This window comes from Pollachius pollachius (genome assembly GCF_949987615.1).
Source record: "Pollachius pollachius genome assembly, chromosome: 4".
NCBI classification, from domain to species: domain Eukaryota; kingdom Metazoa; phylum Chordata; class Actinopteri; order Gadiformes; family Gadidae; genus Pollachius; species Pollachius pollachius.
The window spans coordinates 15,945,175-15,971,488 of record NC_136937.1 but is presented as its reverse complement, the minus strand read 5'-3'; the positions used below and the strand labels follow the sequence as shown (position 1 = coordinate 15,971,488).

At 43.2% G+C, this 26,314-nt stretch overlaps 1 protein-coding gene across 1 annotated transcript in view; it reads left to right on the top strand.

The window, feature by feature from the left end:
- LOC307074201 (netrin receptor UNC5D-like) overlaps positions 1-26,314 on the top strand; it is a gene marked incomplete at both ends in the record, with an annotated part of 180,244 nt that overhangs the window by 129,982 nt on the left and 23,948 nt on the right. Inside the window, 6 exons of the mRNA XM_079734229.1 lie at positions 3,921-4,085; positions 4,612-4,644; positions 9,213-9,398; positions 13,570-13,728; positions 14,241-14,471; positions 15,237-15,321. Of these exons, the coding sequence (XP_079590355.1) occupies positions 3,921-4,085; positions 4,612-4,644; positions 9,213-9,398; positions 13,570-13,728; positions 14,241-14,471; positions 15,237-15,321 (859 nt within the window). The remainder of the gene's footprint in view (positions 1-3,920; positions 4,086-4,611; positions 4,645-9,212; positions 9,399-13,569; positions 13,729-14,240; positions 14,472-15,236; positions 15,322-26,314) is intronic.

Sequence of the window (26,314 nt, the reverse complement as noted above, 5' to 3'; positions counted from 1 at the left end):
TCTGACATCCAGCAATGAATGCCTAAACCTTTGGCTAATGCAGATGTGGTCAATCTGATTTTCTGTGGTATGGTCAGCAGAAACCCAAAATGCTTTATGGATGTCCTTGTGTGGGAAAATGGACCCACCGATGACCAAGTTGTTGTCTGCACAAGCCGTTGTAAATCTTTCTCCATTTTCGTTGATGGATCCTAGTCCATGCCTTCCCATTACCAGTTTGTAGCCATTGTTGTATCCTCCTATCTTGGCATTCATGTCTCCCATCAGGATTATTATGTCCTTTTCTTTCTTGGCCTGGAGTATGTGGTATCGTCGGTTGTAAAAGTTATCCTTGGTTTCATCGGCTGCGTTGTTGGTGAGGGCGTAGCATTGTACTACCTGGAGGTTTATTTTCTTGTGTGTAGTATGGAAGCTGGCTGTGATGATCCTTGAGTTGATGGGTTCCCAGCTGATAAGGGCCCTCTGTGCTTCTTTGGAAAGCATGAATGCTACTCCCTCTGTATGTAGTGCAGAGTCATCCTGGTGCCCGGGGTACAGCATGGACTCTCCGCTCGCCAGCTTGACCTGCCCTGTCTGAAGCCATCTGGTTTCACCCGGACCAAGGAGAGATAGATTGTACCTCCTCATCTCCTCCGCTATCACTGCTGTACCTCCTGCATACATGGTCCTGACGTTCCATGTTGCTATGGTGGTGGGTCGTCTAGGGGTCAGAAGAAGCTTCAGACGCATTGTATCCTTGCGGTTTTCCATGTGCGTCATCATTTTTTCTTTAGCTAGGGACGCTGAAGAGCCTTCCTTTCCAAGACTTTTCATCGACATTTCTGTAGCATGTAGGATTTTGTGAGTTGGGGTTGCTAGCCCCAAGCCCAACCTTCCACCGTTTCTGGTTTCTGGAGTTTTGGAGTTGGTTTGTTAGTCCTCTCCCCTATCCTATTGTCTTCCAGGTAATGGGTTACAGTCTCATACCACATGAGGCCAGACAGGGTTTGGGTTGTGTACAAGCTGTCTCGGCACTTCAAGCCCAACCAACTCCTGCTGCTGTGTAGTGAAAGCTGCAACCAGGGCAAGCATTTCATACCAACAGCGCGGGACAAGATCTCCTGATACCAATCTGTTAATTATCCCCAGAGTAAACATGAAACATGGGAAAGCAGGATTTAGTTACTATGCAACAAATAGCTGGAATAACCTCCATGAGGATTAAGACTTGCCCCAACTCTGACCACTTTTAAACAAGACTGAAGACTTTTATGTTTGCTTTTTGCTTTCTGCTAAATCTTAAATACATTGCAATTTTATAAAATGCTTTAAAATGCCTTTTTAACTTTGCCTTTATTTTTTATCTATTTTACTCATTTTTTGCATATGTTTTCTTTTACTTATCTATTATTTTATTTTATTTTATTGTATGACAATGTTTATATGTGAAGCACTTTGAGTCTGCCTTGTGTATGAAAAGTGCTATATAAATAAAGTTGCCTTGCCTTCGTTGTTCGCCCTCTCCATCTCTTTCCCTTCCATCATCATCATTCCCCTTTTCAATCTCTTACTTTCTCTACAAATGTGCTCTCTCTCTCTCTCTCTCTCTCTCTCTCTCTCTCTTTCTCTCTCTCTCTCTCTCTCTCTCTCTCTCTCTCTCTCTCTCTCTCTCTCTCTGTCTCTTTCTCTATTCTTAAATCAATAAATGTGAATGGATTGGACTCAGAATCCACCACCCAGGAGATGGCACCCATCTCATATCACTACCAGAAGTGGAGCCGTTCCAAGCTTTGGGATTTGGTCGTCTTGCGTGAAACGTTCCCAGTCTTGTTGAAAGTCTCACAGCCATGGCAAATTCCCTCAATTTTGGAGCAGCTAATTGCTACTAGGGTTATGTTCAAGCAGATGGACACCACTCCATCGTGATGTTGGCCATTTTATGGCCCCTCCCTTTGAAGATGGAAGAATTAATTTTCTTGTTTAATGTACATTTTTACAATATATATAACATCAATATTTATATGTATATATATATGTGCTTGCATACATTATTGAGTATGTTTATAAGGGACCAATCTTGTCTCACAAATGAGTCTTTTGCAAAGGTTTGTGATGCAATGCATTATATATATAGTCGCCACTGTAAATGAGGGAAACCTCAGTGTCTCTCGAGTGAAAATAAAGGTTATTGCTTTGTATTGTATATTCATATATTTATATTATGTCATATTATAACTTAAATATATATTTTTAAGGGTAACATACATTCATTCATAAATCAATAAAGTGAATACAGTTTAATTACTCTATTCAGCAATGAATGTGAGAATATGAATTATACTTAATAGTGGTGTTTATGAACAAATGCCTGTTTCCATGGATATCCATTGGCTTCTGTGGCTCACAATTCTTCCAACTCTTGTTTTGGCTCCAAATAGCGATATCCTCAGCCCATCAGATCTGAGCAATTGGCAAAAACCAAAAGATCCCTGTCCACGAATGGTTTTCTACCAAACAAAATACTCCAACATCATATCCCTTCTTCTTCTTCTTCTTCTTCTTCTTCTTCTTCTTCTTCTTCTTCTTCTTCTTCTTCTTCTTCTTCTTCCTTACGCTTCCTCGTCCGTAATCTGTCTTGACAAGACGCTGGTGGGGGCATACAGTATAACAGCTGTATACTACTTGCTCTGTATTGATGTGAATTAATTTCTATCATTTTTGTATGGCCTGGCTCATGTTAAACCCTTTGTAAAAACATGAACAATTACATACAGCATCTAGCATTGAAACTTATTTTTATTGAAGGGTTCTCCCACGTGACAGGAATGTATATTCGTGTTACTAACTGTCAACAAGAAGTACTAACCTCTGCTGAATAAGAAAATGTAATGTAAATATATGTACAGATAATTAATTCTACATAACTTTCTTTAATTATCTAGTGTGAATGTAAAATAAGTTATTTTGTCAAACTACATAATTAAAATTTCTAATTTCAAACTATAACAATACATTTCTGCTTGTGAGCATCATTTAGCGTGAGCGTCTATGTTTTTCCGACTTAGTTGCTCGGAGGCACGTAGGTCAGAAATCACGCGTTTGCCATTCCCGACTTCTCACCTAGAACCGTTGACGAACGCAGCATAACACAGCTTGTGTTTGTGATGTTCTTTTCCTGTGAAGTAAATTAGCTAGTGACGTGATGGTATCGGATTGGCACAAAGACCAGCTTTCTCACCGATATCCAATACTAGGCAGAATCGGGGACCTTTTAGTGTCAATTCTAGGTACTGTCGGAGGATTTTTTTCCTGGAACAACTTTATACCTATAACACACACTGGACAAACTGCTCGCCTACCTGCAGTTTGCCACCACTGGTCAGGCGTCAGGTTTCACTGTGGCCCGACCCTAATTTTTGCTAGGGACAGAACACTGACTGGCCTAACCACTGGAGCCTTGAATTTCTTTACATAAACCAGCCATTACACTGCCAGAAAACTATTAAAATATGAACTTTATATGTGCAATAGATAAACAGCAAGTACTCCTTGAAGCTTCCGCTAACCCAAACACACACTAGGGTTGACTCAATACGTCCTGAATGTATGTACGTGTATATATGTATGAATGTTTCTACGTATGTTTATTTGTATGTGTGTGTGTGTGTGTGTGTTTGTGTACACGTACTTACGTGTATCTATGTTTGTATGTAAATGTATCTATCTATGTATGTCAGAATCAGAATCTCTTGTATCTCTTGTCATGTATGTGCATACGTGTATGTATGTAGGTGTATTTATCTCAGTATGTATGAAGTGTATCTATGTATGTACTGAATGTCGTGTATGTTTGTATGTGTTTAGTTTATCTATGTATGTATGGAGGTGCTAAGCTTGTGTATGAAGGTATCTCCCCTCTCACGTCTCCCTGCGTGTTGCAGTGGACGGTGGCTGGGGCCCGTGGAGCCTGTGGACGGCGTGCGGCGTGGACTGCGGGCGCCAGCGGAGCCGGGACTGCGCCGAGCCCGAGCCGCGGCACGGGGGCCGGCCCTGCGACGGCCCCGGGCTGGGGGCCGACAACTGCACCGGGGGCCTCTGCATACAGAGTGAGTGGGGCCGGACGTCTCTGAGGCTCTGGGGCCAGAGCGCTGGGCCTCGAGGGGCCGTTGGGGCCAAACGTCTTCAGGACGGAGACGCTATCGTACCCTCCTTTATAGACTCAGTCGTCCTCCAGGAGGGAGCAGGGGGAGCCTCTGGCTTTGTGGCCGTAGATTACACTTTGTAGATAATCAGCGCTATGCTGGGCTTTATAGACTCACATGCGTGCAGGGACACGCACACATTCTATCTAAACACACAAAGACACTCATGTACACACACGTGCAGGCATGCACCCGTATAAAGTCGTATAAACACGCAGACGCAAACGCTCAAATAAATTCACACACACATAAATAAAAATACACACACACCCAAAAACACACTCATATAAATACCCACATACACAGACAAATAAATACTCACACACACACACAGACAAATTCTAATAAATGAGCACCACACACACACACACGTGCAAAGGCTTTGAGGTGAGACTAAACCAGATGTTTTGTTGTGTCCTTGTCATTGCAGATGGAAAGCTGCTTCATGACAGCAAGCCACAAGGTAGGCTTTCCAGGTAGAGGGTTCCCCAGGGTGAGGTTTCTCCAAGGTTAGGATTAGGGTTCTCCAGGTTTTGGGTTATCCAGGTTTAGAGTTCCCCAGGGTGAGAGTTCTTGGGTTTAGAGTTCCCCAGGGTAAGGGTTCCCCATGGCAGGATCAGGGTACACACCCCCATCCTCATTTCCAAGGAGAGTGTAAAGCTGTACAGCAGCTAAAATTCAGCTCAACATGACCAAATGGGTCAACGTGATCGCTCATATTTAAAGCGCCAGAAAAATACCCTGTGTTCATATGTTCCTAGCAGTGGTCAGCCCCCGGCAGTGCTGATGTTATTGAGCCACAGATGACCGTAATACAGTAATACAGAAGTGAGCAAACAGAAGCACTGCTGAGAACCCAGCCGGCCTCTGCTGTCGGCGGGTGTATGTATGTACCTTGCATGGAAACCTTCTCCTGAGGGCATATCAAATGGAGCACTGAAGGAGACAGGACTGTCAGTAACACTGATTACGCAGACGGAACACGGACAATTTCATCCCACTCTTACATCCGTCGGTGGATCGAGGCCCTCTGCTTGTCATTACATGGAGCTGGCCTCTTCACATTGTTTCAGCACTTTCCATAAAGCACGCAGCAGTAATTCATATCGGTTTCAAATCGCCTCCGTTTGAACCACTCGTAATCCTATTATGACTTTAATTTAGCCACAATGTTAAATTTGAATGCTGTATAAAAGCTATGTTTCTCATTATCCGGCAGTTCATCCTAGCCCATTGCCGGCCCTTAAAATGGTCTGCTTGGTTTTATGAAGTCGTATAAAGTCAAAGTATATGCATCTTTTATGTGTGATTTTATTTCCTACTTCTGATGCATTATGATCATCATTATGCATTATGAGGCATAATGATATGTATGGGAAAGTACTAAACTATGCAGAAAAACATAATTTGAATGCATGGTGATCTAATATATTACTGCTTGCATAATTGTGTTGCATTATTGAAACAGGGCTTCATGGAAAATATCTGATGATCCGTTCTTTTAATTGCATAATTTAGAAAAGAAAGTTGGGATTAGTTTTATGTAATTATTTTTCACGATCCGCAGGTCATCGCGATGGTGACCACGGCCAAGTTCAAAGTTCAAAGGGCGATGGCTTCTAAACTCGGCCATCAGATATTCACATGATCTTTAAAAGTCATGTCAGTTTTTTTTTCATGATCACAATAAAAGTCACAAAGTGCTTCATACACGCCCGTATCCAAACGAGATGAGACGACACTCTCCTCTGACACCCTTCCCCTAGACCTGCCTGATGGCCTTGGGCATCAAACAATGAGCCAGGAGGACTCCTTGAGAGGAGTCACATTACAGTGGGGCTCTGTCTTCCAGTCGGCTAGAGAGGAATAGGTGACATTGAACCAATCAGGACAAGGCAAATAGAGTAAAAGGAAATGCAGGTCATAAAGTAGATTGTATTGGGTTTCAGTCTGAAACTACAGTCTGTTGTTTCAGTCTGTGTCAACACTTTATATGCCATAGGCCAGTAGAAATGTATTTTTTTTGGTTGGGTTCGAATCTGAACCTTTGGGCTCTGATGTAACACCCCCCCGCCACTAGATCAGGGGTTCTCAACCATGGGGTCGGGGCCTCACTTGGGGTCCCCTGATTTGCAGGTGGGGTTTCAGGAGATAGCTGACGTAAGCTATAGATATATGAGGATCCATGTTCAGCAAACTAAGCGTCCTGTATATAGAAACGAATTGCCTAATGATTCATAGCCACCAGCTAATGACTGCTGATCACTGTGTGTGTGGTAGAGTGTGTGATCACGTTCACAGGGACGTTGATATCACCGGCAGATGTTGATTCGGTGAAAACTATTTGTGTTGAAGCAGATTCACAAAAGTTAATGTCTGGGTCGCAAACATATTCAGAGCAGGAAATGAGGTCACGGCCAAGAAACGCTTGGGAACTGCTGCAGTAGACTATGAATCCTCTCCTTTATTTTGAGAAACTGGGGCTGTGTCTCAATTCAGGGGCCGCATCCTTCGAACGAGGCGGCCCCTGTGGCCTTCGTAGACCGTGAAGGCCAAACTGAAGGCCGAGTGAGTGTTAAATGAGACGGTCTGTCCTACGCAGCATTTCCAGTTTGCGTAACAAGCCGTTAGCACCCTTTACCTTGCTTGACGACGCGCCGCTCCTGTCACTTAGCAACCCTGACAGCTGCGGTTCAAACCGGACAGCGGAGGGGAGAAATGGATTATATAATAATTCTATACTATATAAAATTAATTAGCTTAACGTTATATGGCTAGTCGTAATGTCATTGAACTTTGACAATAAACTTAATCCCAACTTTACTCTAATATAAAAAAAAATACATCGTTTTGCCATTAAATATGTAATTTGCTGCAGCTGCCGCTTCCACTCTCTCTGAAGCCATTTCTGAAAAAATCCAATGCGCAATGAATCTTGGGACATGTTGGGAAGGATCCAGCCGGTGGATCCTTCAAATCCGTGAAAAGAAGCATTTCTCGGCCTTATTGAAGGAGCCTTCGGAATGGGACAGCCTTGACGCGCCACTGTGACACAATCGATCTTCAAATGCAGCCTTCGAAGGATGCGGCACCTGAATTGAGACACGGCTTGTATGACGGGAACATTCTGGAATAAAGGATCGCCGTTAGCAGGGAGGTACATTTTTCCAAAACACAGCATCAATCATTGGTTGACGCCATTTAATGCTGTTGCGTAAATTAAGCACATAAGCTGCATTGTCCCCACATAGCCACATGGGAGCGGGATCGAACACATAAGCTGTAATTACTATACATAGCCACAAGGTGAGCAGGACCCAACATGCAAGCTGCAATAACTACTCCAGCCACAGATTGCAGCACCTATAGACAGGTGAGGAAACCGGAGCCAATGCGTCACATAGGCCTCGCCTACTTGATATAAACAGAGCGGGAGTCAGATCGGAGGTCAGAAACCCATGGCAGCCCCGATGGTAGCCCCGTGGCTGGAAGACAGGTCGGCCGTGGGTCGCTCCACCCGCGTGTCAAATACAATTCCCCTCCTTTTGCTTCATAGTTACCATACCGAAATACTTTAACAAATAAAGTGAGGTAAAAGTGATCAGGTTTAGACTACTTTCTTCAAGAACATGGCAATGCCGCAGCCCTGATTCAGTACATTATTAAGATCCAAAACTGAACTTTATCGCTACCCCTTCAACGACACCCATCACACATAAATCTCTCTGATGAATGAGGTGTCATATAAACTATCCTATTCCCGCTAAATATGAACCATTTCTGCGACCAGCTCTTCTCATCCATCCCATATATTATGAACTACGTGTCCAACATGTCTGCCAGATCTGCGTGTGTTAACGTCAATCATGGTTATGCAAAATGAGCTAAACAAATTGTGTGTTTGCTTATCTTTTCATCGCTTGTCTGTGTTTGTTTATCGACTCCGGGCAACAGTTTAGACCGCTTGAACAGATGCCGCCAGATCTGTCGAAACTTCCCCGGCCCTCAATTAACCTGTACTGTAGCTGTTAACACCAACATTGCATACTACTTCATACTCTGCAGAGTATGAAGTAGTATGCAATGATAAGTGATAAGTAGCCATGACTACTTATCAGACTTCCCCAGAAAAGTCTACCTTTTCCTTTTTTCTTTCTACAACAGAGCTCATTATTTTCTTGAAGAACTGAGGCCGGAACTCATTTCTCAGCTTATTTTTTTGGGGGGGAGACGTGTCTCATGCTGCCGTGCCGTTTGGACCGGCTACAGGGTAATTGCCGGTGATGAGCTAATTTAATGAATTGCTTCTCAGATTGTCTCGGGAAACCTAAAATAAAGTTGCATGAAACGCACTGAAGCTAACACAATTCAGTCCTCTAGCAGACAAAAACGTATGGAGACAACTGGAATCATTTTCAGTTGTTGGTTTATTTTAAACAGAATTATATCTCTTTGTAGCATGATTAAAGGAAAGGGTGTTCAACTATCAGAGGCATTCGTATCTATAAAATCCTTTAAATGTACTTGCTCTAAATCCTGATCTTTAATTCTTTAGTCTCCTTCCACTCGTTCTTCTTTCTCTCCCTGTTTCTCCCTCCCTCCCTCACTCACTCACTCTCTCTCGCTTTCCTCTCCCTCCCTCTCTCTCTCTCCCTCTCCCTTCCTCACTCCCTCACTTTATCCCTCTCCCTCCCTCCCCCTATCCCTCCCTCCCTCCCTCACTCTCTCTCTCCCTCCCTCTCCCTATCCCTCCCTCCCTCCCTCACTCTCTCTCTCCCTCCCTCTCCCTCCCTCTCTCTCTCTCTCTCTCTCTCTCCCCCTCTCCCTTCCTCCCTCCCTCACTTTATCCCTCTCCCTTCCTCCCCCTCTTCCTCCCTCCCTCCCTCCCTCCCCCTCTTCCTCCCTCTCTCTCTCTCCCTTCCCTCACTCTCCCTCCCTCCCTCCCTCGCTCTCTCTTTCCTCTCCTTCTTTCTCTCTATCTCCCTCCCTCCCACTCTACCTCCCTCTCCCTCCCCCCCCTCCCCCTGGTAGAGGTGGAGAGCAGCAGTGACGTGGTGCTGTACTCGGGGCTGAGTGCGGGGGTCCTGACGGTGGTGGTCCTGATCGTGGTGGTCACTCTGTACCGGAGGAGCCACAGCGAGTACGGCGTGGACGTCATCGACTCCTCCGCCCTCAGCGGCGGCTTCCAGTCCTTCACCTTCAAGACGTCCCGCCAAGGTCAGTTTAAACACACACGCACACGCACGCGCACACATGCACACAAATGTGCGCACACACAAACACACGCACACACTCAAACACACACACACACACACACACACACACACACACACACACACACACAAACATAAATTCATGGCTAACAACGTCCCCTAATTAAAATTTGTTGATGCAGTAATAAGGATTATTATATAGCATTAGCATAGGTAACCCTAACCAACCATCAAATTATAAATGAATGAGTGAACACCATTAGTCAATAATTAACCATTAGTTCACTGTTAATCTATTGTTTCTTAATGCTTATCACTGGAATAACTCATTTTATTTAGTAATTGTACGCGTGTCTTATGAACAAGACACATACGCACAGGTTGAATGGACATTTGTTATGCCAGCCCTGACCCCGTTATATTGTCCAATCAGGAAGTCACTGGGTAACGACCAACGGGCTGCCCCCAACCTGCATCTCAACCTTATAAAAGTATAAAACTCTGCCCCCCACCTGCTTCCTCAGTCCTCGTTAGGAGGCGAAGAAGGGCAAGTTTAAATGTGCCGCTGATGATCTGGTGTCTCACTATAATGACAGACCTGGCGCTCCGTCTCCCCATAAACCCCGCCCTCTCCCTCTCTACCAGCTGCCGGCGCCGCCTGATGAATCAAAAGCCCTGTTCACCAGAACGGTCGAAATCAACTTTGCACTGAATGAATTCATCACAACCTCGAGTGGATGTTAAGAGAGAAAAGTCCTCCCAGGTCCAAGACGCTCCATAAGCGTAGAACTGTAGTGTTAAAAGCCGTTCAATAAAACCCTGTGGGAAGTGGCGACGCCGGAGAAGCAAATCTGGCGACAAGCGCTTGCGTCGACCCTTGAGCCAATTAATGATTGCGGCAAAACAAATGTGTCTCAAAACTGGGTAGTCTCAGTGCTTTAAAGCTGCATATCTAAAATGACATTTGATTCGACTACAATCTGCTCAGACTGCTCCATCTCAGCACATCTCTTTTCTACTAATAGCTAGCGTTGTTGGCTCTGACTTGGAATTCGACCATGACTACGACGGCACTTGACGAACAAGACAGGTAGCTCTCACTCCTGTTATTTGATCACACGGTTGCTGGGTCGCTCTCCGTCTCGATGAGGGCTCTCCTGAAAGCACTCCTTTGCAAATAGATGGAAGAATAACAGCTGACTTTGGTAAAAAAAAAAACAGTGGCAATCCAGGGGTTTATTTTGGGGGGCAAAAAAAACACGATTTCTTTAATCTCCTACTCGGAGAATCAAACTGTCAGATAACAACTGCTCATCCCCTGTCAGCATGGATCCCAACCTTCAGGTCGGGTTAGGGTCGTAGGTTGGTCCTTAGTTGCTTCTCCTTGTCTGTTGTGAAGGAACATGTTAGCGATGAACAATCTAAAGCTACAGGAAGCGCCATACGTAGGCGAGGTCAAATCCCTGGCCTTAGCTGTGGCGCTGCTGCTGCTTGTACATCTGTAGTTGTACAAGGGTTGTGCCAGGGCTTCTAACACAGGCCTTGTTCTAGGACCAATTCACCACTAAAGGCACTGCTGACCGAGAGCCTGATTCAAGGTGTGCAAAGTCCGGACACAAAAACAACAGCTAAGAAGTGTTTTGGTGTACCCTGTGTTATGGTTGCTAGCTGGCTTTGGCTAGCCTTTCGACTTTTAATCATGTAAAATTATTTTAATTAACCCTGACTCTCTTCAACCAATAGTGTATCAGGATGGGGAATGAAGACAATTTTCTCTATGAGTTTTGTCAGTCTTTGGTCAAGGAAACTGCTAAAGTTGTAAGCAGAAATAACAAATGACAATGTATTTGTTTGTCATTTTTACCCTATTTTCATTTCTACGTAGCCTATAAGTTAAAAGTGTGGTAGTACATACCTTTGTGCTGAAATTATAGGACAAATCATACTCAAGATATCGTAAATGTCACATCTGATCTGTGCTTTCTCTGCTTCCGTCTCCGGTGGATCAATCTTGTAGAGAACAACAGATTACCTCACGATAAGCAAATTTACTTGTTATTCCATGAAAATGAGGAAGAAAAATCCTCTCCAATCTCTTCACTTTGACAGTTTATTTTTGATTGCACTCATTTCTGAATAACCAATCGTGCTTAACGTTGGTCATAATTATCAATGTTTAAATAAGAAATACATCTAATATATAATCAAGAGGAAGTTACTGTTAAGAAAACAAAATTAATTTCTGGATGCATTTTGCTCCTTAAATAGAAAGTCTCAGAACAGGGGATTTATTTTCCCAAGCCTGAGTTGATGGTTCACCACAGCAGTGATCTTCTGCAGAGCAGCAGAAAGTGCATTTTGATGAACCAACTGGACACATCGAAGACCATTACCCTGCTCTGGGCCTCTTTCGATATAAGAGCCAATAAAGCCGTCATTTCATAGATTATTATAATCGGTCCATGCCCCAAAATAAAAATTCCATGCAGCCGAATGATAATTACTACTTTCTCTCTCTCTCTCTCTCTCTCTCTTGCTCTCTTTCTCTCTCTCGCTTTCTCGCTCTCTTTTCGTCCTTATCTTTCAACTGCCAAATGGATGCTTTGACTGTATCTAGAAATAATTCTGGATTGATCCGAGCCAGTGGTGCCTTAAAGTGGAGGTGGGTGGGTGAGTGGCAGTGGGTTGGTTGGAATGACTCCTTGAGATAGATCATGAGAGGCCAGGGGATGCCTATTATGTCACGCATCAAGAACTTTACCAAAAACTAAAAAAAATTGAACTGATTTGGCTTCAATTCAAAATATCCATAATAATGAATTATAACCGTTAAGCCATTATACCATTTAAGACTAGGTTGTCACATTTTAGTTGTTACGATGTGGATTATACTGTTTCCAACCACGCTGATTAGTTTATTCCAATAAACTAAAGCCGTTTAAGAGCTTCAGCATAATTCGGTTTTTCGTATTGTCAAAATCCAAAGCAACAAGGATTCTTTTGTATCTTGCTCACGAGATTGTTGTCCAAAGAGAAATAAAGCTGAAAAGTTCCATCGCCTTGTTTTAGGAGAACATCTGCGAGGAGCTAACCTCTTATATCTTTATTGTATCTCATGATACTGCTACAAATATTCTGTAAGTTAATACTATATTGATCCCTAAGGGGAACATTTAGTCATCGCAGCAAAATATGAAGATACATTTGAGATAAAAAACATAACTATACAGTACATAAAAAGGTACAGACTAGGATGGAGTCGGGTTGTACTCTATTTCTGTTGCAACATTGATAGGCTCAGAAGGTAGAGCGGGTTGAGTGAGAGGTTGCTCAGCCAATGGTTGGAGCTGATGAGTGGGGCTGATGGCTGGAGCTTGTCCTAGTCCAGCTCCACCTGTAGGTCCAGCCACATCCCTGGCAAAGTTCCAGCCCACCCCCACCTCACTCATACCACTTGGTGACACACCGTTCAAGTATAATCTATATCTAGCTTTGGAGAGAGAGCTATGTCTGGGCAGAAGATGACTGCGGCGTCAGATAGGGCGTTAAGCTTCTCGGACACTTATAGTATAACACAACGGTGTGTGTGGAGGTGTGGATGTGTGAAGCTTGATCTGGACAGCCGTTTATTTAGATGATGGCTACCGAGAGAGGATTAGCCTTCCTGAGCCCTTATAGTTTACACTATGGTGTGTGGATGCGTGGTGCTCCGTATGAGCAGCGGCTTATTTCTGGTTTATCGCTGCGTCCAAGTGAGGGGTTAATCTTCTCAGTATAACACCATAGTGTTTGGCGCAAAAACACCATCGCTCATTATAACACTCATACACAACAACACTACTGAAAAAGTATCACACAGTTGGTCGTAAAACAACCCTTCTTTCCTAGAACATTCAGTCTAAAACACATGCTTTTGAAATCGAATAGTGTTCGAAAAATTCACTGACACATCAACACCTAAACCTAGAGAAACCTTAACCATAACCCTAATTATAACTAGGTCCAGAGAGGTGGAACTGGACTAGGTCAGGCTGAATGTATGAATGTATGAATATTATAATGCTATTATTGTAAAGCGCTTTGAGTGGCCACTGGTTAGAAAGGAACCGTCACCAGGCAGCAGCGCTGCCTGATCACGGTTCCTCGCTGGGGTTGACCTGTTTCTGTGTGTCCAGTGTGTTCAGGAAACCCCCTGCTGATCAACTCGTCCATGCAGCCTGACATGAGCGTGTCGCAGACCCACACCAGCCCCATGTGCTTTCAGGACTCCATGGACAAGGAGCTAATGGCCGACCACTCCCTGCTGGACCCGCTGCCCGACATCGTGGTCAAAGGTACCGCACACAACGCCTTTAAAGACGGTAACAGCGCTGAAGGAGCTCGCTGGGTTGATGGTGCGAGCCGCTAGTGTGCTCACCACTTAGACGACGCGGCTCGCTGAGACTCCGGTTTGATTCCAACTAAAGTCGTTTACTTTCTCTTTGGAGCCGAAATGTCTGTCGGTATTTCCATGTCTGTCGGTATAGCCTGTAAAACAAAAACATTCATAGAGAAGGCCGCAAAAAAAAGCAATGAATTCCGGTCAGTGTTTCTTTTCATCGCTATCTATCTTTATTTCATGGTTTTCTTTGTGCCTTTATGTGTGGTACATTGAAGAGAGACAGGAAAGCAGAGCGGAGAAGCTAAGAAATGACATGTATCAAAGGAGTACAGGTTGGAATCGTACCTGACATTGAGTACCACCTAAATGGTCAGCTTCATTTGACGTCAGTACCTCATGAATCAGGGGGGAGGTGATGGTGACAGATAAGACCAGGGTGTGTGTCCCGTCCGTCTGTCTCTTCAGGGAGAGGGGAGAGGGCCGAGTACCCCGTGATGTCCCATCCAAGGACCTTCCCGCGGGGCGTGGCACCGGACTACCGGGGGGTGGGCGTAGACGCCACACTGTGCTGCAGGGGGAAGACCCTCTTCATCCCGCACGGCCTGCCCCGGCCTCCTCCCCCTCCTCTTCCTCCCCCGCTGAAGACCACCAGGGTGCTGGGCCACGCCGGAGGAAGGCTGGTCATACCCAACACTGGTGAGAGAGAGAGAGAGAGGGAGAGAGAGACGGTGAGAGACAGTGAGGGAGGAGAGAGAGAGGAAGAGCGAGAGGGAGAGAGAGAGAGAGAGAGAGAGAGAGAGAGAGAGAGAGAGAGAGAGACGGTGAGGGAGGAGAGAGAGAGAGAGATAGATAGAGAGAGAGGGAGAGGGAGAAAGAGGGAGAGGGATAGATAGGGAGAGGGAGAGAGAGAGAGCAGAAGAGGAAAGGAAGAACGGGTAAAAAATAGTGAATGACCAAAAGTTAAGTTGTGTCAATCACAATCATGTAATTCTCGGGAACAGCAAAAAACGTGGGGAAAAGAGGAGAGTTGGAACATTGAAACCATGTTCAATGTTTAATTTTATGTGCCTGTACAAGTGTTCTATTCAATGGTATTTGTGCGACAATGTGTCATTGAGCATTATTTTTCTGAACTGTGATGTCTGAGGAAATGAAGGACAAGTGCAGGAGCTTCAAATATGATTTATTTCTCCAAAGTACCCTAGCGGGGAAATTTTTGAGATTGACGCGCGGACACTCACTGGTTGTGACAGGAAGTGGCTATGTGTATGCGTGAGAGTGTGTGTGTGTGTGCGTGTGTGTGTATGTGTGTGCGTTTGTGTATTTGCTTGGGCGTATTCGTGTGTGTCTGTGCGCATGTGTGTGTGTGTGTGTCTGTGTATGCATACGTGTGTTTGTGTACGTGTGTGTGCGTTGACCTCCTGTGTCTGGCCCATCAGCCATGCTTTTGTCTCTCTGTAGGCATTAGCCTTCTGGTGCCCCGCGGAGGGATAGCTGAAGACACGAGCTGGGAGATGTACATGATCATCAACCAGGAGGACAGCAGGTGAGGCCCACACTGAGGCTCTGAGGCCGCCTCCCGCCAGGCCCTTTATTCTCTCACCCTCCCTCCATATACACACACACACACACACACACACACACACACACACACACACACACACACACACACACACACACACACACACACACATACACACACACACACGTATACACATACGCATACACATACTCATACACGTATGCATACACACACCTACACACACAAACACACACACACACACATACACACAGATACACACACACCTGCTCCTTGGTCGGAGTGGAGCTCTCTGTTGACTTTACCTTATTTTTCTTTTCTTTCTCTTTTCACCTTCTATTTTTGCTGTGCTCTCCTGCTCTCTTGTCATTCTTTTCCTCCTTTCCTTGTCTATTCATAAGTCAGTTTTTATCTTTCTACTTTCCTTTTCCTTCTATTCTATTCCTTTTTTTCTCTGTTAATTATTGAACACATTAATACAGACACATGCACACTCACACATACGGCTACACACACACACACACACACACCCAGACATGCATACAAACAAACACACTCCGCGACTGAGTGCCAGACACACACACTAACTTGACACGGTATGAGGTCTTTGCTCATCTTGCACACACTGCAGGGTAGGACTTGATGTGTCTCCAATGTGTGTGTGTGTCTATGTGAATGTGTATGCATGTGTTGTGTGTGTGTGTGTGTGTGTGTGTGTGTGCGTGTGCGCGACACTGCAGAATGGAGGGCTATACTTAGCTTTGCGACAGTGCAGCGATGACACCCTCTGCTTTTGTCATGACTGGTTAAAGTGGCAAATGTTGCAAACACGCCGTTGTCTCCTCTCCTCCGCTCTCTCTGCGATGACATTACACCCCTCTACACCCCCACTGGCCTTGCAGTGGCAGTGCAATGTTTTTTGGGTGGTGCACGGGCACAATCAAGTTAATTGTGCACACCTGCGAAAGCTTGCTTAAAAGCCATGCCTTATAAGATAAAAGTGAGCCCTGAGGACTAAAGTCTCACAGAGTTATTTGATCTCAGGTGCTAAGTGAGTGAGTAAGTGAGTGAGTGAGTGAGTGAGGCCACATGGGCTCAGATAGGTATATATGGGATTGGGACAGCACTTCACGAGAGCACATGTTACCTTGGCAACGTTTTATAACAAAGATGTTGCTTACACTTGCCGGTTTGGGAATTTCCATTTTGAGTTTGTTGCTTTCCACAAGGCCAAGGCACAGGAGACGGCTGCCTGATTTAACATATTTTCAAACACTTGTTTTACAAGCTGGACAACAGGTTGGTCAAATACTGATTTAGAACTTTCTTAATTATTAATAATTTATTTTCGTAAATTTTCTTTTTTTTTTTTTCCAGAAATACATTAATAAATGTGATGTGTAGTGAACAAAATCTTACATCCCTCTTTCATGTTTACTGTATTTGTTCAAATCTTTGTTTTTAATATAGTATTTGTGTTTGTTCATAGGCTTACCAGCGCAACCCATATGCCAGAATTAACCCACACATGCCAGTTATTAGGGTGTATCTGGATGAGAATGACATGAGGCCTGATTTTCGACTCTCCAGAGTCGAAAATCATGGCCTTTTGACCAAATTCATGGCCTTTTAACCATCTTGAGTCAGATGAGGGACCATGGATGGGGGCCAGTGTTCGAAGTTTTGATTTTTGTGCATTGGCTGTCCCACAGTGTTTCATACCGTGTGACTGCAAGGGCTTTTGATTTGCCAAAGTCCACAGTGTGTAGAGTTGTGCACAGGGTGGCCTCTGACATTCGTAGGTGTAAGGGTAAAGTTGTTTCCTTCCCTACTGCTTACATGCTGGGGGACATTGGAAGGGATTTGGCCAGCTAGCCCAGCATGATGCCTTCAGTAATGCCGTTGGAGCTATAGATGGCTGCCACATTAGAAACAAACCCCCCAGGCACAATCAGTATGATTATTTTAATTACAAGCAGTTTTATTCAGTGCAAGTTCAGGCCATATGTGACTCCTCTGAGAGGTTCATCGATATTTTTGTTGGTTATGGAGGTTCTGTTCCATGCTTTAGAAGCTCTAAAAGAGAAAGCTAATTGTGCAAATACAGTGCTCCGATTTGGGAGGCTACAATCGCCCCTAGTGATGGATCTGGTGGCTCTGACTATTCGTTCAGAGCAGGGTTGGACAATTTTTTTCCGAGGTGGTTGAGCAGCATTGTGAATAATTGTATGTATTAGGCGCGTGTCAGAATATAGCATGAGGTTTTTGAGACTAAGCATGTTATACTTGCCCAGTATGGTACAGTGGTGGTACTGAATTGATCTTTTTTCTAGTATTTTCAGAGCTTGTATGTAAAGTGATCAAATGGATTTCAAGGCATTCTTGTTAGCCTAGGACCAGCTTGACATACAGTAATGTAAGTAAGACATAATCATAGCATTTACATAGGTCTTAGCAGCATCAACAATAGTTAATGAATTATGAATGTGTCTAAATTTAGCTATGCTATACTTCACTGTATTACCCAGCCTTTTAATATTTTTTTTTAAAAGTGAGTGTAGATTCTAAAGTCACTCCCAGGTATTTAAACTCTTCAATATTTTTTACTTTTTGCCATTTACATATATGTTTGGAATAGTACTTTGTTTAAATCTATTTCAAAAGAACATGGTGACAGTTTTATCAGTATTTAATTTGAGACGAGAATTGTTCAGCCACTTTGTGACAATACTAAGTGTTTGTGTCAATTTGGTGGCAACCTGTCCTGGCTCTTTGCCATGTGTAAACAGGACTGTGTCTTCAGCATACATTAATATCTCCACACCGTCACATACTGACGGGAGATCGTTGATGTATGTGCTGAACAAACGCGGCCCCAGGATGGAACCTTGAGGTACCCCCATGGAACATGCTCTTAAGGATGATGTTTTATCCTTTATCCTAATACATTGGGCTCGACTTAACAAATACGGCTCGATCCAGTCAAGTACACTAGCGGGCAACTGAAAGCTAGCTAACTTGGAGAGGAGTACTGGATGGTTCACAGTGTCAAAAGCCTTTCATAGGTCTAAGAACACAGCAGCCACTGCTCCTCCCTTGTCAAGACTATGTGTTCATTAAAATAGCAGCATGCAGTGTCAGAGTGGTTAGTTCTAAAGCCAAACTGCAGGGGATGCATTCGATTTTTTGCATTAAAGTGCGCTATTAACTGCTGACACTGTTTTTCAACCACCTCAGAGATGGCTGGCAGTATACTTATTGGCCTATAATTACTGACATCCTGTCTATCCCCTGCTTTAAGGATGGGAGTTACTATTGCCGTTTTGAGAGCATTGGGGAAAGATTTTTCCTCCAATGATCTATTTATAATGTGTGTTATGGGAGGGGATAAGACATCCTTGAATTTCTTAAAAAGAAACGTATCAAAACCCAAAATGTCTCTTGCTTTGGAGTTGGATACTGTTGATAAAATTTGTGTGAAGTACCATTTATTTTAAGCTTTAGGGGTGCACTCTTTTGTCGTTCTTTTCCTGAGAGTTGGTCAATCGTTCTCCATAATAAGTTTGAGTTGCCTTTTGCTTGTGTTATAATTTCAAGGAAATAGTTTGCTTTGGCCTTTCTAAATTGCGATGTAGTCTTGTTTCTGAGGCTTTTATATATTAAGCGGTCAGTATCGAGTCCTGACTTGAGAGATATTTTCAGGACTGCATCCCTTTCCTTAACGAGTTGCCATAATGTGGTGTTAAACTAGGGCAACGTTTGTTTTCAATGTATGTTTTTTGTGTATTTAGATACAAGATATTTAATAGTATACATTACGTTTTTGCAGGCCTGTTCACTATTCTTATCCTTCACAACATTAACCAAATTTGTTTGTCTAAATTCATTTTCGAAGTGCTGCATTTCTTTCTTTGGGATGAGTGAAATATGATATTTCCCTTCTGGTGTATTCTTATTTCTAAGCCACTCTTTTGACAGTTGCCTTGTGACCAGGGTGAGATTGTGGTCTGATAACCCAATAGGTAAGTAATATGTTTTTGATATGGATTCTGTTTTATTTGTAAATATTAAATCCAATAGAGTCTGAAAGACCCCTGAAAGAGTAGGTGGTGGTGGAGGTGCTGAAGGGAGAGGAGGAGAAGTGGGTGGGTGGAGATGGAGCAGGAGGAGGGAGAGTGGGTTGTTGTGAAAGGGAGAGAGATGTTGAGGTAGTGGAGGAGAAGTAGTTGAGAAGGAGGAGGAGGTGGTAGTGGAAGAGTGGGTGGTGGAGGAGAAGGAGTGGGTGGTGGAGGAGGAGCAGAGGAGCCTGCGCTCCATCGGGCTCCGACCAGAAGCTGTCAGTCAATCTCCTCCCTATCTCCAGAAACCCGAGGAGAAACCAGATGCTTCCTCCCCCTGTTGTGAGACCAACTGCATAAGATACCGCTCTCTCTCCCTCTCGCTCTCTCTCTCTCTCCCTCTCTCCATCCCTCTCCCTCTCGCCCTCTCTCTCTCTCTCTCCCTCTCGCCCTCTCTCTCTCTCACCACGGTTGAGGAATAAGAATCGATCGAGGGTCCGTCTTTCGCCCTTTCCCCGGCTCGTCGGCGGTCTGAGATGTCCTCCGAGCTGTTCCTCTGACCTTCCCTACCGAGTCGGGGTCATCTGGCGGTCTTCTAAGGGGACCCCCGGAGCATAATTAGACCACACTGTCAAACTCCCACACAGCAGATTTTTTTTTTTTAATAAATCATTTTTATTGAAAAACCACTTATCAGCAAAGTTACATAACTTTTTTTTTCCTTTTTTTTTATACACACAAAACACCCCCCACCCAACCATACCCCCACCCCGACTGGATCAAAATAATAATAAAAAAAAAGAAAAGAAAAAGGCTTAGTTGCAGGTGTCTATAAATAGATACACTTAAATAAAATTAAAACACAAATAAATAAATAGGATTTCAATGAGGTACCACATGACTTCAGAGCTCTGTATGACCGGCAAAGTATGCCTTAGTGTGGGTCCAAGCCCACTCTATCGACTCTGGAAATCGTCTAATTTAGTCCTTCAACTCGTTGGGAAGTTTACTGAGATTACTGAAGTATGACAAAAAGAGGATCCCAAACTGACTGAAATTTGTCTGAGCATCTTATTGCAAATTTAATCTTCACCAAATGCAAAAATAACATTACATATCGATTTCCAATGACGTAAAATTTGCCTTCGTGCCAGCATAGAAACAAATGATATAATGTTGAGTTGCTTCTTTGTCCTGCTTGATTCCTCATTTGGTACACCAAATAATGCTATCATTCCACAAGGTTGTAAAGTCACTCCAAGGATTAGACAGTACATCAAATATGACAGTATTAGACAGATATGCCAGACCTGGGCCCCGTTTCCCGATAACGATGGATCCACGCTTGTACGATCATTCACATGATGGATCTTGCGATCCATCGTAAATTTCTTTGAAGCGTTTCCCGAAACTCCTCTTAACATGAATGCGCGTTCACTGCACTCACAACGTTCGTAGGATTGTAACTGTCTACTGACACGGTGCTGAAACGGGCTCCGTAAGAGGGGGAGACGCAGGAATGTTGCAGGAAAATGGGGTTAAAAAGCATGGCCAACAGCAGAGTAGCCTGCCAACGAAAAGAATAGACTGCAATAATATGAATGCTAAAGACATTAAAACACAATTGATTAGGCCTAGGCCAATATCAGTCCTTATCCTGAATGCCCTGTGCGTACATTTTTTTCACGTCATTTTCCCCCCTGAAATAATTCCATGTTACAAAACTCAAAAATAGCTTGTGTGACAACTACATTTATCTTAATGTGCTGAGTTCTGAAACATGCTGAAACCTGCACAGCAAAGAGAGCCGACTTTATCTTATTCCGGTTTCATTGATTGACGCACACTCTCTAGTCTAGAATATTTGTAGACATTAAAAATGCAACGTTTCTGTGGGGGGACAAGCGGCGTCTGGCCAGTAGGGGGAGTATGGGCATGTTGGGAGTGCACTGGATCTGCAGGGAGGGGGGGTATGGGTCTGATTGCAGGCACCTGCTCGCAATCAGACCAATCAGGAGTGTGTATTTACGTGCCTGCGTTGTCTTGCAGTAGGAGGAATGGGGAGCAGAGAGACAAGGGCGATCGCTGCCAGAGATTGCCAGGAATGCACCTTGTGACTGCTTGGAGCGGAGTATAATTTATGTTTAATGATTTGTGGTTTGTTGGACTGCTGTGAAATCGCAACCAGAGATCGCCAGGAACACACCCCAGGACCGCTTTGAGCGGAGTTATCATTTATGTTTAAGGACTTGTGTTTTGTTGAACTGCCGGGGATCAAAATAAACAAATAGTCTTTGGATTGAAAACGCAAAACTGGTGTCCAAGCGCTCAGTGAATCTTGCTACAGTTTCATTTATTTCTTATCATTCAAACGCAGAGGGTAGGCATTGGCACATGGCTATTGCTGACCCGATTAGGAGAACTTGATCTAGATCCTGCCCATATTGTTGGGCAGGATGATGTAGGCTATAGCCTAGGTCTTTTTACACTGCCAAGCCGGTTCGGTCGCAGCTTGGCACGCCCGGCGATTTCACCTTCTTATCTCAAAATTCCTGTTTAAAACCGAGGGGGTCAAATCCCCCGTTCGTCAAGGCACAGACTTTCTTGGTTCACTGGAGAAGGCGGGGCTGCGCACAGAGTCTAGACCTCTTTAGAATAATTTGTATTATTGCAAACTCCCGACTGTTTTAATTTTTTTATGAATGAAGACACCCGCATGCAATAATGACTTCACGTCTGAGTGTAGACAAACGCGATTAACTATGGTCAGGGATGTTCGTTACTGTCTAGACACAGTCCAATAAATGGTGAACTTCATCACAGCCTTACCGAAACGCCTACAAGGCTTAATGCAAACAATCACAACAAAAAACGCCTGCAGAAATTCTCAGACACCCACTGGTCTCAGCATGATTCAATTATACAGTAGCCTATGTCTTCTGCTATTGATCAATATGAGGACATTTTAACCACGATGGTTGAATTAAAATCAGAGATTGACAGCAAGTGCAGCTCGAAAGCGACCTCCCACACAAGAGCAATGGAATCATTTGATTTTATTATATGCCTTGTGACGTGGCATTTGATTGGTACATTTCAGCTGCGCATGTATTTATGTCATTTTAAATTGCTGCCATAAATTATGTTGTTGTTGACAGGGGCGTAGGAATGAGTTTAACATTGGGGGGGACACATATCGGAAACCTGAGAGATCCGGTATAATTTTTAGGTGGGACAAATGCGCCTGTCTCCGATATTGGAGGGGACACGTCCCCTGTGTCGCCCCCGGTTCCTACACCCTTGGTTGTTGACTTCTAACATGTCTCTATCTTTGATTTTTAAATCTAACAGTAGTCTATGAGTAATATGTCGATAGTAACCACTGTTTTGGTTGTAAAAATTGCACCAGCTGGGCATTCCGTGGTATTGGATGTGTTTTAATAAAACACATCCAATACACGGAATGTCCGCTGGTGATGCCACTGAGGCTATAGTAGGCTAACGATGCTCTTAGCATCCTAAGAGTACCCCTGGAGTCCTCGTTAGCAACCAGCATTTTCACAACGTTCGTTACCAACAATGCTTTTGGGAAACAGTGTGAAAACTGTACGATGCTCATACGACGCACTTCACAATCCACTTAGGCTAACGATGCTTTCTGGAAACGGGGCCCAGTACCCTGTTAGTATACTGCAAGACCAAAACATGTGTGTCAAATCGGCCACATTAACATGACATCTGATACAACTGCCATCAATATTTGGATAAAAGGAAGCAATTTTCGCTCTACTGCAATTCATGCGATGTACCACCTTTAACTGAATAAGACTCAGTCTTGCACAGGAGGTACTATTATTTACTCTTTTCAAAGCTTCAGTCCAAATATATTCTTAGATTTCAGTTCCAAGTTCTTTCTCCCAGTTCATTTTTATCCTGCCCAGCTTGGCATTGTCCATTGACATGATCATTGTGTGAGAGTGTGCAGTAAAACCCCGCAGCCAGAATGGAACTATCAAAATTGAATCAGCGAGTGACTTACTAAGAAGGATAGGAAACTGCCGGCTATGGCTCCTAGCAAATTGACAGGTTTGAAAATAGCAAAATAGTTCCTTTTGCTGGTCAATCATTGAAAGTAGCAAAGGTTCCATCTATATGTAGATCACTGAACCTCTTGATGCCTTTTCTATGCCATGCTACAAAGGTGTGATCCAATTTGGCTGGTAAGAAGTCGTGATTGTTACACAGCGGAGTAGAGGTCAAAAGAGTTTCCCTCAGGTTTTTCTGCCTCCTAAATTGAGACCATATTTTGAGAGTAGATATTACCATGGGGTTGGATGTAAACTGTACAATCTTCATAGGAAGATTAGATGAAACCAGGGCACGGAGGGATGATGGCATGCATAACATTCCCTCCAGTTCACCCCTGTCTATATGTGGAGATTGAATCCAGTACGCTATTTTGTGGACATTAGCTGCCCAGTAATAGCCTCTAAAGTTTGGCAGAGCCAACCCGCCTCCTGCTCTTGGTCGTTGTAGAAAATCCTTACTAATTCTAGAGTTTTTGCCACTCCATATGAATCCAGATATAATTTTGTCAAGCTGACAGAAAAATGATTTTGATGAGAAGATAGGAATACATTGAAACAGAAATAAAAATCTTGGCAGAACGTTCATTTTAACACAGTTCACTCTGCCTTTTACAGTCAGATGTAAAATGTCCCATCTTTGTAAGTCTGATTTAAGTTTAGAAATGAGTGGGGCAAAATTTCCATCAAAGAGGTTTTCAAAAGAAGGGGTTATGTTAATACCTAAATATTTAAATCCTGATCTAGAAATATGAAATGGCAGAGCATGGTCCGGGATTTGCATAGCTAATTTGTTTATAGGTAAACATTTGCTCTTTGTTAAGTTAAGTTTGTAGCCTGAGATCTGAGCATATCATCTGCATATAAAGATAACTTAATTTCCAATCCCCATCTACGTATACCATGTATTGAGGGAGTTGATTTGAGAACAAGAGCTAATGGTTCTATTGCTAGTGTGAATAATAAAGGGCTCAATGGGCAACCCTGTCTGGTATCTCTAGATAGAGAAAAACTTTGGGAGCGCATTTGATTTGTAGTAACTGAGACTTGAGGGAAAGAATAAAGAAGTTGGATCCAATTGACAAATGTTTTACCAAAACCAAATTTCTTTAAAACGAAAAAAAGATATCCCATTCCACGTGGTCAAAAGCCTTCTCTGCATCCAATGAAACCACAAATTCTGGGGAATCATTAGATAAGGGACTATACAACACATTCATAAGCCATCTTATGTTGAAAAATAAATGCCGCCCCTTAATAAAACCTGTTCGTCGGTTTATATTATATGTGGTAATGGTGTTTCCAAACGAGTAGCCAATAATTTTGAGAGTATTTTAATATATGTGTTTAAAAGTGATACTGGTCAGTATGATCTACATTTTGACGCATCCCTACCTGGCTTTAACAGAAGAGTTATGGCTGCTTCATTAAAGGAGTCAGGCAATTTGCCCTGTGACAATGCATCAATAAACATATCTAACAGCAGGGGGGTTAGCTGATCAGATAATTTTTTATAAAAGTCAATTGGGAAGCCCTCTGGCCCTGGGGATTCAACATTTTGCATGGCAGAGATGGCTGATCTGACCTCCCCGAGTTCCATCAGTTGATCTAGATATTCCCTTTGACTAGAAGATAGACTTCAAAGGTTTTAAAGAAATTCTGAAACAGTGATGTCTTTCAGTGATTCTGAGTTGTAAAGATCAAAATAGAAGTCTTGAAGAAGTGTCATTTATATTTAGGGGGTCTGTTGTGGTTTCACCAGTTACATCTTCAATTTGTGGTATAATCTGTGCTGCTGACTTAGATTTAAGTTGTTGTGCCAAAAGACACCCAGATTTTTCCTAATGTTCATAATATAGCCCACGTGATCTCATAATAAGTCGTTCCATTTCAGAGGTAGAGATTAAGTTAAACTGAGTTTGTAATGATATTCTCTCTTTATAAAGCAATGGTCTTGGAACGGTGGAATACTTACTATCCAATTCTGATATTGCATCAATTAACTGTTTTTGTCTCTTTCTTTCCCTATTACGATGAGAAGAGTAAGCTATTATTTGTACCCTAAGATAGGCTTTAAGTGTTTCCCATAGCAGGGATGGGGACACAAAATCCATTTTATTAGTTTCCAAAAAGTAATGATTGCTATGCCAATTTAAGTGCCGAATGTGTTATCTGACAGTAATGTGCTGTTAAATCGCCACTGAGGACGGCACTGTAGTTTTGGTGAAAATGGAGATCCATAAGTATTTGGGCATGGTCTGATTCTACAATAGCAGAATATTCAACCTGCTCCACTGAGTTCAAATGTTTTTTATCAATAAAATATAATCGATTCTTGAATATGTGTGATGCACGTGAGAAAAAAAAGAAAACATTTTACAATGGGAATTTAAACAGGGTCCAAACATGCTGCATGGCTGAAAAATTCAGGCCATTTTAGAGAGAGTCTGCACTCTAGGTTTGGACCTGTCCAAGTTTGGATCCATAACACAATTAAAATCTCCCCCTAAAATCAACAGGTTGGGTGTTAAGGTCAGGCAGCTGACAAACAACCCTTTGTACAAATCCAGCATCATCCCAATTAGGAGCATATATATTCACCAATACTACAGGTTTATGAAAGGTTGCCCAGACACTACAACATAATGACCCTGTGGATCAGATATAAAGCTAAATGAAGTGAATTGATTTTTTCTATGTATTATTATTGCTGTACCACTTGCTTTGGTGTTAAAGCTAGAATGAAATATTTTACCCACCCAATGTCTCTTTAAGCGCAGTTGACCTGAATTGCGTAAGTGCGTTTCCTGGAGAAATGCAATATCTGCCTCTATCTAATGCCATTAAAGTCGGTAA